The following is a 14,758-nucleotide window of genomic DNA, read 5'->3' as shown; positions in this document are numbered from 1 at the left end:
CTGTGCCTTTTTTGTGAATTCGTAGCCCTCTTACTGGGTGTGTGAAGGAAAGATACCTTGGTTTTGAAGCATATCCATTTCCTGTGATTTCACACTGTCTATTTTGCCTTTCTTTTTCTGGACAGTTGGCCCCCACAGTGGTACTAGTTCCATTATTCCTAAGCATACTTTCTACAGGCATTAATATCTAAAAGGTTTTGGAGTTCTTAAGCATATATAGACAATTTTCTTCTATTGTTGACCTATTAGGTACTCCTGCAAACTGAGATTGTCTTTGATTTTTCTGGTTTCTAGCTGCTTTTTATTTGGTAAAGTCATGAGAGCTGTTTCAAAAGTTTAAAAAATCTGAATTTTCTAGAATCCTTTTTACGGAATACTCTAATATACTGTAGGAAATACCGTCCATTTTACTAAAGCAAGTCACTGAACCAGTTTGTCAAGGAAAAAAGGAGAAAAAGTGCCCAAATAGATAAGAGAAATCAAGGTCCTTTGGAATCTCAGGATCTGAATAAATAATTACCACTGTCTCCCTACTCAAAAGGAAAAATAATAATAAATCTAAAATATCAATATAAATGCTTATTCTGGGAAGTGTCTTGCCTCTCCTGGAATGTAACTAGCTGCGTTCTCTAGGTTGTGCAGATTTTCACCTACAAATATGGTTATTCCCACCTATCAGACATCACTGATTTCTCTTTTATCTCTCTGCTCTGTTGACATTGCTTTTTTCTCAGATCTGAACCACTTTTTTTGCATGTCATGTGTTGTTTTCTTTTCCCTATTCCTTCACCTTTCTTCCTCTGTCACTTTTGCTTTGTTATTTTAGCTGTTTGTAATTTTTCATTCCTGTCTGCATCTTGTCTGTTCTTTATTCCTCTCTTTGCTCTTTTCCTAGTTTTCTATACAGATGTACTAAACTTCTCTCCCTTTATTTCTTTCCTTTGTTCATTTACCAACAACTTATCACTTTTTTCTGAATCATTACACCTACTTTCTCCTTTTGCCCCCCCCTTTTTTTTTTCCCTTCCGTTTACTTTTTTCCCCCACCCTAATATTGTATTTTTTGTTTTCTCTTCCTTCTCTTCCACTACAGAGCTGATGATAATGGAAAATTCTGTGGGGGTATATCTCTTAAGAAGCTAGTGGCTTGGAGGTTTCCATGTTGGTGGTGGTACACACTGCAGGTGAATTTTAGATTAATAATAATAATTTACAAGGCTTGAAGTAAAACAAACAAACAAACAAAAAAAACCAAACTGAAGAAATGGCTAGGGTACTAGTCTTAAAAGACTTGGTTTCAGTTCCTCGCTTCATGGGAAGCTTTCTGTGATTATGAGCACTTCTGAGCTAGATTCACAGCAATCTTTATTGCCTCTTATTTAAACCTGTACTTTAGTTCTCCATCTGTAAAATGCCAAACATGTTAACTTATACTATTGTGGTAGTACTATTATTCACCATAATATATATTTCACTTATATATATTAACAGTTACGAGATACCCAAACTGGGATCATATAGATATCTTAAGTAGATGGGCAGAAAATTTAAACTCATGCCCTACTGAAATGGTTCATGCAGAATCATTGTAGTACTGCTCTGTGTTAGTGACTTGCTCCAACACAGTATCCTTTGCACTCAAAATTGCTGTGAAAATAAGGCAAAGGAATCAAAGCAAGCTTTTGTGTTCCTGTTCTGGAAGCAGTTCTTGATGGAAAATATCTTTCCTGGTTCATTTTCACCAGTTAAGGTAGTAATAAACAGAGAGCTAAAATACTAGGGAATTTTACACAGTTTTTTGAAAACAAATTACAAAATGCAGCTACCAAGGCGAAGCTGTTTTTAAGAAACCATGGACTTACTGCATTTTAAGTGCAGAAGGAGTTCTCACCAAAGGAAGTAGTTGTATCTTACTTAAAAGTATGGAAAAAGAATGATGGAATTCTGATCATTAAGGAACACATTTAAGTGTAGTATATACTGCTGAATGGATCTTGATTATATCATCTAATGAATAATTATTGAGATCTTAAAGGGGTGTTCTGTATCACTTAGAAAACTTTGTATTTTTTTTTTTTGTCAAATAAAAATGAACGTGCCTGAAATGAGCTGCAAAAATACTAAAATGTTCAAGAAAATGATACACATAACACATTGATCTTGCTTTCTAATCACACTTTCTTTCCTCATTTGAGACCAAATAGAATGAGAGCAGGAACATTACAGGAATATTAGCTGTGTGTTACAGTACTTTACTGGGAATTGATTTTAGACCTCTGTGGGATCTTTTTCACCTTTTCAGCACTTTATCCTGCTACTCAATTCCTGTGCTTAATACTGTAGCTGTATTTGAACTATAATTTAAAGTGAAAATTATATTCAAATGAAGTATAGCAATGGCGGGAAAATATTTTCTAAGCCCATATCCAGCTGCTATGGTCCAGAGGTATGAAGGGATGCTACTAAGCACAAACTGGGGAGAAATGGGGATTTTCAGGGGCCTGAGATGGTTTACAGGGTGGAGTTTTCAAAGCTTTTAGCTGTTAAGCATCTGTAAATGCTGGTGAGATAGCCAAATTTGGGTGAATTTTCACAGAGATGATAAAAGGCATTTCCTTGTCACCAAGACACTCTTTAAGATTTCAAAGCTAGTTGTCAATCACCTTCAGCAAGCAGGACTTGTAGTGTATTTTAAAAGGGGGGGGGTGGGGAAGATTCTATGAATTCATTTAACTTACTATCATTTTAGAAGTGGTATTTTTGTAACAATTTTGATAACTTGGAAAAAATGAACAGTGAACAGAGGTACAAAGGAATACCTGTTCATTTATAAATGTAGCCAACATAGTGATCTGAAAAGTAGTGTAAAGGAAAGTTGGCTGCTTATAAAAACAGTAAAAGTGAAACCAGCATCTAAATGGAATAGAAAATAAGTTTTTCTACCTAAGAACTTGAATGAACATACTTAGTACAAATGCTTTACCTAAGGAAATATAATTATGGAAGGGAAGGCAAACAGTTTTAAAATTTCACTTCTTAAAGATCACTGCTTCCAAAAAGTTATAAAGCTGGATGTAGTCTCAGAAAAGAAGAGTTTCTGCTCTCCTTTTAAAAGTAAAAAAAAAAAAAAAAAAATTCTGGAAAGCTTGATTTATTGATATTTGCATCAATAAGATATTAAAATATTGAACCAATAGGTTTAAGCTGTATTTAGATGTATTTTGGACAGCTGGAAAGTATAAATACAGAACTAGGTAGCAGAACTCCTTCCTATTCAAATTAATAGAAATACTGTATAAGGAATCAGAGAATGATACTTGAAAGAAAATTAATTCAAGAGATGCTAATGTATAATTTTCATTGAAAGACGACCAAAATATTTGGGAAGGAAACAAAAGAATGTCTTTGACAGTTAGTTCACTATAATGCTTTAATAATGTATTTGTAGTTTAAATGTTCTAATTTGGGCTAATTTTGGAAAGAGAAAGCTTGAATTTTTCACCAGTGCAGCGCTTTTCTGTATTGCTCTGTAAAACAGACCATAAATTCTTACAAATCAGAAGTGCTCTAATAAGCAGAGAAAAGAGCAAATTTCTTTTGTCAGCAGACAAAACCAAGCTGTAGTTCTGCAGGCTTATGATGTAAACAGACAAAAAAAAAAAAAAAAAAATTACTGTGTGAGTATCAGCAACTTCAGTTGGTCTTAGACCTTTCCTGAGGAAGAAAATTGAAGCTTTAAGGACTGGACATGAAAGATAATTCATTAATTTTGGATTAGTTCTATTAGAAAACAAGAGAATCTTTTTATTACATGAATTACCAGTAGACTTAGCCTTGGAAGGTAAGGAAAATGCAGTGCTGAGAACTTCATGTGACATCAGATGTAAATGGCAGCAACACTGTTTTGATTTCCAGAAGTCTGGGATTAAGCTAATAGTGTATGGAATTTTCTAAATATTAGGAAACAACTATTTTTTACTGAAAAAAAACCCCAAACAGATACGATTACTTATCTTGTTTACTGGTGAATTGCATAACGTAGAAAATAGTTCAACTGTGAATAAAAGTCTAAAATGTGGCAAATGCAAAAAGAAAGCTGATAAAAGATTTTTTTTTTCTGTTGTCCGTAATGACCCCATACCATTGCTGTATTTCTCTTTTTTCATTAAGCAAGACTCGTGCCATAACTCTTTTGAAAAGACGTAGAATAATGCCAAGATAATTTGTTTTATTGTGAAATAATATGGGTTTTTTCCTTACAAAAATGCATGTAAGCTTTTCATTTTAAAGGAAGGAGAGCCCCGAGGTTTCATTCAATATTTAATGTTTGTATTTTATACTCCTCGTAATGTGGGGTAATTCAGTCAACAGAATATTTTTGGATGGTAGAAAAGTTCAAACATGAAAATTCTATTTGGACTGTCTGTGCTGCATATCAGAAATCTCTAAGGGTATTTAATCATTCAGAATAAGAAAGGTTTCTTTAATTTTTAAACATGTATTTCATTTTATGTTTTATTTAAATTGTCTTAACATTTACATAGAACCCCTTGAAGGCTTGAAAACTTGAAATTTATGTTAGATTAAAAAAATAAACAATTATGAAGCATAGTGTATGTGGAGATATATTAGAGGAATAAAAGGTACTTTTTGAGTATGAAGATATTCTGATAATTACAAAATATGACTTGCAAAAATTATTAATTTATATAGTGATTATTTGTTTTAAAGGAACTGGAAACCAAATTCCCAAAGAAGTTTTGCAGTAATGCTGCCTCTCACAATAGAATGAATATTTAAAGAAGTAATATATATGAGAAACTACAAGTTGCAGAAGTGTAGTTAATTACTGCTTATGAGACAGGGGAATTAAAATCACAAGGATAGTTTCTTTTCCCTTATGTTAAGAGATGGATGTTCTTGGAATTACTCAGGAAATATGGGCTAAAGAAAGCTAGGGTTGTGCTGCTGCTGACAACCTTTGGGAAAATTAATTAAGATAGCAAAGTCTAAACATTGTAAACATGGAAAGGAACATCACCAGCTTCGTGGTGAAATGTTGTACAGCCTAGCACGGTCCACAAGGGACCAGGACAGAGAAGAGAAATGAGAAGCATTGGAAGTAGAAAGTTCAAGTAGTAACTGAAAACCTAAAGAAAAAGCATTTCTTATAGTAAGCTCATGTATCTTTAAACTGTGATTCCACTCAGAAAAATGACTGAAGAAGTTTGTGTATTTTCTCATAGTTATCAATTGTATGTTCAGGAATGCTCATTTTGGCCTAAGTTGCTGTGTCAGGTTTTACTGGCAGTCCCTTGAGGTTGATGGCAAGATATGTATCATCTCCCTTTGGCTTTCAATCAGTCCCCTGTACAGGGATTTATGAAAACAAATTAACCTTCATTGTATAACAAACGGTACTAAGAAGAAGGTATTTATTTACTTCTGACTTAAAGGTGCTAATGACAGTTTACACGCTGTAATTTCCTGAGTGTACCAGCAAAATGCTAATCTGCTTGCATTTGTCAGGTATTTCACTTACAATTCTGGTTTCTTCAACTGTTGAGCAAGGACTTTATTATTAACACTATATGAATGTTTTGCCAGCCTACTAGAGAAGGATGCAAATTTTAATTAAAGCAGTTAACCCTTAAAAGATTGATTATTCAAATCTGCCTATTGACAGCAATACACTGTATACTCAGTTTAGAGTTTACTAAATATTTGTTACTAAACAACTTAGTTTCACTCATGTTATGAGAATGCAAAGTTATTTCACATACTTTGGGTGGAAAACTGGATGTGGGATCTTTCTTTCTATTTGTCTTTCCTCCATTCTGGCATTTTCTGGCTGGTAGGAACCTCAAGCCAAACCAATTTGGTTTCTCTGTGACTATTTATTTCTTCCAGGTCTGGGATATATGTTGGCTTGTTTTTTTACCCTGTCTAGTCCAAACTGGTATGGTAATTTAATATGATTAATTTCACTGGGGGAATTGGCAAAATTTATTTTCTATCTGGTTTGAGAGCGGAAAGTTTCTTGGGAAACTTGCCTAGAAACGATGCAACAATTAATTTTAGATTTTCACTGTAACCATTTGCTTGTTAAGAGTAACTATTTAGCAGAAGTTATAAGCCACATTTCAGTGGTCTTTGGAATGTATTCTCTGGCTTTGTCACAATATACAAGTATGCACAAGTGTAACTGTGTCTAAGTTTACACCTTAAATGAAAGGTATGGGGTATGTTAGAGACAGTGGTTTTACATGTAAACGTGCAAACACTTCAGAATGTGCTTTCCTTTCACCTCCAAACTTTTTTCTCCAATACGATCAGTGATAGGCCTGCATGCATTAGCAGTGTTTTTTTATTTTAACCTTTGATACTTATGCAAAATTTTGTTGATGGATTGATTGTTGGAGTTAGTTGTTACTTCTGTGTAATTTTTAAGGAAAATACCCAGTATCAGGTATTTAATGTTGCTGTATTCACTTCTGTCTGTGATATCATTTGTCTTTGATATCATCAGTCATTAGAATGTCTTCACGTAATTCAAATTTGCAGTATTTTCAGAGACCTATAACATGAAATCATCATTTTATTGCATCATTTACTGTGGGGAGGGGGAAATTAATTTAAAATGAGACATTTTCACTTTAAAAATTAATTTGAAAACTTCAATATCTTTTTATGTAGAGAAACCTTTTGTTCAAAACCAGTTTATACCTGTTTAGACAGAGGTGTCCTTAGATTTTTAAACCTGGATATTTGTTTTCAGAATTTACACGCTTTTTCTCTTTGGTAAACTAAACTTTCAAAAATAAATAGTTAAAACCTGCCTCAGTGTTTCAGTATTTTCTGAGATTTTTGAGTCACAGCTGGTTAATAAGGATTTTCTTTTTTTCACTTCTTCCCCGCCTACATTAAAAGTACCTTTTCTGTCACACAGCCTGTGCAGTTTTCCCATAGGGACATATAATGCAGTTCATCAAAGTGAAAAAAATGAGTCACACAGTCATTTATTTACTCATGTAAGACAATAATGGTGTTGCTAGTTACCTGGATAGACTTTCATTTCGTTAGATTGTGGAAAAGCTGGGAGTTAAAAAGTCTTTGCAGACTTGACTACAAGCAAAAAGAAAGAAATTAAGTCATAGCTACATGTTGGTTACCGTGTCATTTAATGCTGTTTGTTGCCTTTTAGCAACAATGAGCAAAAATGTTGTTGCTCTAAATTTGCTAGAATATTTAATTATATCTGTTTTCATGGGCACAAGTTATCTAATATTTAACAAAAAAAAAGAAGTGCTTTCCCGTATCTCTCTGTGTTTTGCAAAAAAGCTTTCTTAATATTCCTGCATGGCGATTTCATGATTCTAACTGTTGCACTTAACTCTGTTTTGTATGTAAGGTTTTATGTGTATCTGCTAGACTGATGACTACGTTTCGAGTATAGGATTCCCTGCCTGCTCTGTTTTCCTTTCCATGTGGGACTGGAGTTTCAAGAGTTAGTGGCACTGGGATAACTAACAGCAGAAGACCTTTTGCAGGAGTGCTGTAACAGTAATTTGGAATCACTGTGAATGGTAGGCTGGCTCTGATGGGTTTATCAGAGAAGAGAGGATTCCTGACGGTGGTATCATCTGGTTGGAGTGTTTTACTTACTCATTTCTCTTAGCTAAATCTAAGAGGAGTTCCATTAGGAGCCCAGTGAAATAGAGAAGAGCCCTGCATTCCCCAGTTACCTTTGAGGCCTATATTTATTTGTGCAGTAGATATGCTCCATAATGAGCTGTCGTGTCCCTGTCCTTCAGTTGCCCAGCTTTGGGGATCTGCAATGCATGTTGGCTCCCCTCCAGACAACGTGTCTGGGTTTGCCTCCCATGGACAGTGTGCACCAAAACCACAGTGCTTTGGGCTTATGTGAAGTCCCAGATGCTGTGAAATTATCCAGCATGCCACAGTCAGATACAGCCCAGACTTCCAAAGGAAAGGAGAACAAAAGGGAGCCTTTTGCTAAGACCGTTTGTTTCCCAAGAGAGCCACATTACTGTGTTTTCAGCCTTGTTCCATAAAGGGTAACTCTTACGCATACTCTGTTTATGTGATATGTTGAACAACTGGTAATTGCCTCTGAAGCAGTTAAAAGGTTGATGTACTTGGTGAGAATTTAGGACACAGGCAGGGCAATCCTGTATACAAAAATTTGATGATGAAACTAAAATGTACCACCAAGATTGGGTTTTTTCTTAGATGAATCTGAAATCAAAGCTTTTATTGTTCTAATGTTAATACTTTCCTTAACTTCCTTGTTTGGTAGTTTTTTCTATGAGTGAAAGTGGTATGTCTGACACCAGAAAACATAGTTGCTTTGAAATTTTTGTGTATAAGTTAATTCTATGTGTGAGGGGCATCGAAATCTTCATTAAAATCTCTACAGAAGATGTAAACAAAATGTGATACAGGTTTTTACCTATCCTTGGTATTCCTTTCATTTCAGCTACTGCACACCTTGCTGTCTTTTCCCAATTCTAGTCAGCTGTGTAATGCTGTGTAATAAATGTAAATTTTTTGAATTAACTTTCTATATCCATAAACTTGTATCAGGTTTATTTTCTGAGGAGATATATAACCACGTTTCTATCTATCTGTCTAGTGTGAGAAGCAAAGATGGTCAGCATCAAGTATTCATCCCGAGCACAAGATTTCTCATGATCCTTTTTCCACTGTCTTTAGTGACTGAATCTAGTGTCTAACTTTTAGCCACCAGATGCGTACCCTTTAGCTGTCCTTAACAAGTAATTAGAATCTGAGACACTGCTTCACTTGCTAAATTCACTGGTGAGCAGAGTTCGCTTGTGTGAAAAGGCTTGTGTCTGCTTTTATTAGTACCTTATTTGTCTTCAGACTTTAATTTAGTATCTCCCTGGGTGAGCAACTGTATGGGAGGTAATCAGAGGTTTGATATCATGGCTTTAGGGAGTGCATTTTGTTTCCTTAATTGGTCTACATTCCACCTGCGCAGAATCTGATTTAAGGTATCCAAAGGTTTTTGCAAGGTAAGCATCCCTGAAATTCAAGCCTAGAATTTTTGTCATGTCATATTTGTGCTATATTCATTTATATATGGTTTACACAATCCATTGTGACTATATACTTAATACTTTGCTTTTATCTAAATCTCATCTGAGAGATCATTAATTTCCATTTTTAACAAATATTTTTCAGTAGTATTTGTTATCTAATTTGAAATGTAAAGTAAAAAAAGACATTTACAGATTTTTTTAAATATTCTGCCCAGATATTTAGACTTACCATTTTCCACAGAACTGTTTCAACAGTAAATAATCAGAAAGTAAGTAAAGAATTTTCACTTATTCTCAGCAAACTGCATTCAGAGGATGAGAAGAACACCTCCACTAGATGAACTGCAGCCGCCTCCATACCAGGATGATAGTGGTTCTCCTCATCTTTCATGCACGCCTTCTGAAGTCGGAGACAGTAAATGTGAATTTTCCCAGTGTAGCAACAGTCCAAGATGTTCATATAAATGCCCAAGTGAGGGAAGCACGGGACACGAAATAGAAAGCTTTCATAACAAAGGATACGAAGAGGATGTACCAAGTGATAGCACAGCTGTCCTTAGTCCAGAGGTAAATGAAAACAGTTGAGTGTTCTGAAGTGTCATGCAGTGCAACCTTTTGAGACCTTTTTTTATCTTAAGACCAATGCACAGTTATATGAACACTAACATTGAAGCTCATTCATTTTTTAAAATATTAGTTCATCAGAAAGCATTACAATAGGATTTCAGATTTTTCTTTATAGTTATCTTTATGGCATCTTGACTTTCAAACAAGCTCCTAGTAAGAGTGAATTATTTTTTAAACCAGTCAGAAAACTTCATCACACAATAAGGACTGTAGTCAAAATTCTTTTTCTTCCACATACTTTTTCAAGCAACCCAAATAAAGAAAAAGAATCTGTTAACGCCTTTCAAACTGAACACCCCATAATGTAAAACATCCTTTATGAAAAAAAATTACTACAAAGAATTTTTTTAAATTGTTGATGGTAGTATAGAGATTTCATCCACTTAATTTCCCTTTTTTCTGCTATAAACTGTAATGGCATCTGTTTATTTTTACTATGAAGAAATCATCTTTTCTGATATGTATTTCCTTGAAGTGTCTTTAACAACCGCTTACTGCACTGACATCTATGGGTAAGTCTGCATTAGTGATGTCGTGTGCAGAAGAGGCTCTGTTTGGTACAACTTTGTCTTTTGTCTCTACCTGAAGTTTTGAAGTGCATATTAGGGCTCAGTCCTGATGTGCCAACAGCTGTTTCTGTCTTGGTAGACCTCTTGGTAATTTGATGTTACATAGCTGGGGTGTTGGTGCCACATCTGGAAGGCCCAGCTGCAAGGTCCTCCAGTAGCTAGCTGTCTACGTATACCTGATGATCAGCTAGGACCACAATCTTTATGGACTTCACTGCTAGTAAAGACATAGTGTGTACATATGGTCCTCAAACCCTATCAGATTGCAGCAAATCTAATCCTAGTTCTTCCCCTTTTGTGTCACACCAGTCATTAAAGTAAGCATACTCAATAAGAACTGAGAATACTGCCAGCTTTTTTTATAGCCACTCAACAACTTGAAGAATGAAGCTTTCAGAGGAATGAATTCCAACAGCTATGTAGCAACCAGTTTAAAATAAGAACATAATGTTTTCTCATGCAAAACTCTTTATTGTGGCATCTATTAATTTACATGAACAAACGTATCTTTGATAATATGAAAATACACAGGAAATACATTTGTTTTACATACTTGGAATAACTTACTGTATGAACACTAGGTGGACCTGTACTTGTAAATATTTTGTGTTTCAGTATCACTATCAAACTAGCTGTTGTAGCAATATGGGGGATCAATATTTTGTTCAAAATTTGAAGTGACAATAAACAAAATTAAGTGTAAAATACAGTTTTAGGACTGGTGCTGTTTACAGAAAGTTAAGAAGGTGTGTTCAAAACAGATGCATCTTACACAGTTCTAGTAAAATTACATTAATAAAGCCATGATAATTTTTGGCACATTCATGGAACCCTTGTGGACTGCAACAAGAGCTGCATGTGCAAGCAGGTGTTGTGATTCCTGTATTCTTTGCTGGCATCTCACCGTGCTCTCAATCACTAGCCGGCCCTTAAAGCACTGTAATATGTTACCTTAAAAATGTGTGTATTTTCACACTGAAATAAGATAGTTCTATCTTGTAACAAATATATATACATTTTAACATGTGAGGCACAGAAGAAGAGGCCTAATTTAATCTGAGCTCTGTCTGATTGACTCCTGGCTTTTGGTGGTATTGGCTAGGTAAAGTCTTTTGATTTCTTCTTGGCTGCTAGTCAGCCATCTCCTCAGGCTTTCGGTGTTTAATTACCTTGTTTATGAAATGAACAAAAAGATCATAGTGCCTTCATATTGCTTAGAGAAAACCATATATTTCCACACTAGTTTTAATAATAGAGTACAATAAATAAATAAATAAATAGCTTTTTTTCTTCTTCTTCAGGATATGTCAGCTCGAGGATCGTCTTCACAGCTTCCTAAACCTTTTGATCCTGAGCCAGTAGCTAAATATGGCACACTGGATGTGACTTTTGACTATGACTCACAGGAACAGAAGCTTTTGGTGACAGTGACAGCTGTTACAGACATTCCCACATACAGCAGGACAGGTGGAAGCTCGTGGCAAGTACACCTAGTTCTTCTCCCTATAAAGAAGCAAAGAGCAAAAACCAGCATCCAGCGGGGACCGTGCCCTGTCTTCACAGAGACATTCAAATTTAATCACGTTGAGTCTGAGATGATTGGGAATTATGCAGTTCGCTTTAGACTGTACAGCGTACGTCGCATGAAAAAAGAGAGGGTTGTGGGAGAAAAGATATTTTACTTAACAAAATTGAATCTTCAAGGGAAGATGTCAGTGCCAGTGATACTGGAACCTTCTTACAGTCTGTCTGTGAGTATTAAATGAGGCAGAATAAGAATACAGTGATATACAGTGTCCTGAATTTTGTAAGAATAGTGTGTATATTTATAGAGTCATCACATCCACTTGACTTGTTTTCAACAGTCATAGCGCCGTATTAGCACAATGATAATTTCCTTAGAGCTTCTGTAAGTACGTTCACTTTCCACCTGCAAAAGCTGCCCATATTTTTCCTTCTAATTACTTAGAAATTTCCAGTCTATAAATAGGGATATAGTGGTGAATATATGTATATATGTATACATGAAAATACATATATATGTATTTAATAGTATAATCTTTACTCTGCTACCCACAACATTTCAACTAAAAAAAGAAAAAGGAGGGGGAAAAAAAAAACTATACTAGCGAGTGTCCTTCATCTGTTGCAGTTAAATCTTGGTTGCAAAAGGTATTTTCCTTTCAAGAAAGAAAGACAGGAAAGAAGAAATTTGAGAGCACAAAGCCATTATTAGTAACTTTAGATTAGAACCTTGTAAATAGTTGATTTCTGGTTCAGTCTGAAGTGAAAAATAGTGTGAAAAGTAGTTCAAACTGAAAAGGATTTTTGTTTGCTGAAAAAAACTCCTACCTATCTGATGAACAAAATTTTTTGTCCCCCAAAATAATTTAACCTTAATATTTTTAATAAAGCAAAGCAACAGTAATTAAGGGTAAACTTAGGTATCACTGTCAAAAAACACAGGAGATCACTATATGGGCAGTGATCAGCATCTCCTTTTTCTTTTTTATAAGAATTTAAGTATGCTTTTGTCCAGAAAGAGAATGTTTGTGATGTTGTGGTCAAGGCTTCCTAGACTAGGAGTGCTTGAATGCTCATTGCTTAAGAGCTGCATATGTGCTAAATAATGGACTTATGGGGGAAACAGAAGGTGTTTTAGCAAGGGCATCCTTATTTGCACATTCTATGTATTCTGTGGGTTTTTTAGACTATCAATAAAAGAAAAAGAGGAGGAGAAGGGTAAGAAAGGAAAAGGGTTTTTTCAGGTGAAACAATGCCGTTAATTTGTTCTACATTTTCAAAAAAAGTTTGGATCAATTGAATTGGCATTTCTGTTGAACATGAATATTACAAAAGACACTCAAAATGCCATTGTATTTAATGACTAAAAATATTAATCAGAATTCGTAAAAGCTGAGACTAAAACTTCAATCTGATGGAGGATCAACAGATAATAGAACAGCTTTTTTACGATTCCTTAAGAAGTACAGATCAGTCAATTCCAAGGATGAAGTGGTTCACCTACATAGTGTGAACTTCCCTAACACAGAGTTTGCTAGTTTCACAGCTGGGAAAAAAAGCACCCCATGAAACAAAACACTGAATATTCTAAATGTTACTGGCTAAATTTGTGTGTGTTTTCGGTAGGTTCTTGTATAAAATTTACCAAAGTCAGTGAAAGGCGCCAATGAATGGACCAGGCTTTTTATTAACTGGTATATCCCATATGTGCATTGGTTATTTTTCTGTCTTATTTTCTTGAGTTTTTGTGGCAGGGAGAGTAAAAACAAATTCCAGAAGGCATCAAAGATAAGAAGATCGTTACTTATTTTCTGTGATGGTAAGGGATGCCATGTCTACATTTTTCTCTCCTCATTTTTTGGGAGAAGGAACAAGAATAAGGAATATTGGTAGGAAGTGAAAGGATCTTCCAGAGTTTGTTGCTGTAATGGGATTTAGGTAGATTTATCTTACCCCTACCTGTTGCTGGAAAGGAACCTTCATAGTCTTGATTGCTTGAATGAGGATCCATGGTTTTTTGGAACTATGCAAATCAGGGTTTAAACCTTTGGAAATTCATTGACATCTGAGTTTACAGATATTTTTCTATTGTTATTTATAGCCTATATGATTTTTTTTTTTCAGTGAGCAGATTTATTACAGGATTTAACATATAGTTATTTTGCAAGAGTGTTAAGTTTTACCGAGTTTTTAGGATGTATGGCTGGAAGTGGGGGGCATCCTGGATCACTTGAGTTGAAGCCCTTATTATTGCAGACAGCCAGGTCATCCTGATCACAAATTTGCAAATTTTCATCTGAAAATATCAGGTTGTTTCACTTCCAACCTGAATTTCTTCAAGGCCAATTTATTACCATTTGTTCTTATACCAGCATGGTCCTTGAACTTAATTAGTTCTTACCCTTCTCAGGTGTTTGCCTCTGGGTCTATCTGTACACACTGGTTGTATTGCTTCTCAACTGTCCTTTTGCTAGAATAAGCCAACAACAATCTTTATGCCCAATTAATCATAAATGCCAGGCAGGAGTTATTTAACAGAAGGTAAGTGTTGTTTCAATTTGGAGATATCCAGTTGTTCAGGGATATTTCTAATTATAAAATCCATGATGAGGTACATTGTAAATTCTGAGTTAAATTTGTCTTGTTCAGTTGCAGAGTGTTTTGTTGCTGACAAGTGTTTATATTTGACAGCTTTTTAATGAAAATATTTCTTGGACACATGACAGTTGTCCTATTTTTTCCACTGCTTCTCATTATGTGGACTTTATATATTAAGTACATCTTCTGTCACTGAAACTTCATAATCCATTAAAACATCTTGCCAGTCTCTTCTGCAGAAACATATTTTATTTGTTTCTGTCTGTGACTGATATTATATGAATGTATTTCATTAGCTAGTCATCTGCTTTCTGATTGTATAAGAACAGTTTGTGTCCTGTGAAGTTTAGTATA

At 34.9% G+C, this 14,758-nt stretch overlaps 1 protein-coding gene across 2 annotated transcripts in view; it reads left to right on the top strand.

The window, feature by feature from the left end:
- Nucleotides 1-14,758, top strand: part of SYT14 (synaptotagmin XIV) — an 84,799-nt gene that overhangs the window by 51,407 nt on the left and 18,634 nt on the right. For both annotated transcript variants that reach the window (XM_010576440.1, XM_010576441.1), the window contains 2 exons: nt 9,385-9,653; nt 11,584-12,033. In XM_010576440.1, the coding sequence (XP_010574742.1) occupies nt 9,385-9,653; nt 11,584-12,033 (719 nt within the window). The remainder of the gene's footprint in view (nt 1-9,384; nt 9,654-11,583; nt 12,034-14,758) is intronic.

This window comes from Haliaeetus leucocephalus, unplaced genomic scaffold (assembly GCF_000737465.1).
Source record: "Haliaeetus leucocephalus isolate CR32 unplaced genomic scaffold, Haliaeetus_leucocephalus-4.0 Scaffold526, whole genome shotgun sequence".
In the NCBI taxonomy this organism is placed as follows: domain Eukaryota; kingdom Metazoa; phylum Chordata; class Aves; order Accipitriformes; family Accipitridae; genus Haliaeetus; species Haliaeetus leucocephalus.
The sequence above is the reverse complement of the archived record's forward strand: the minus strand, read 5'-3'. Positions and strand labels throughout refer to the sequence as shown.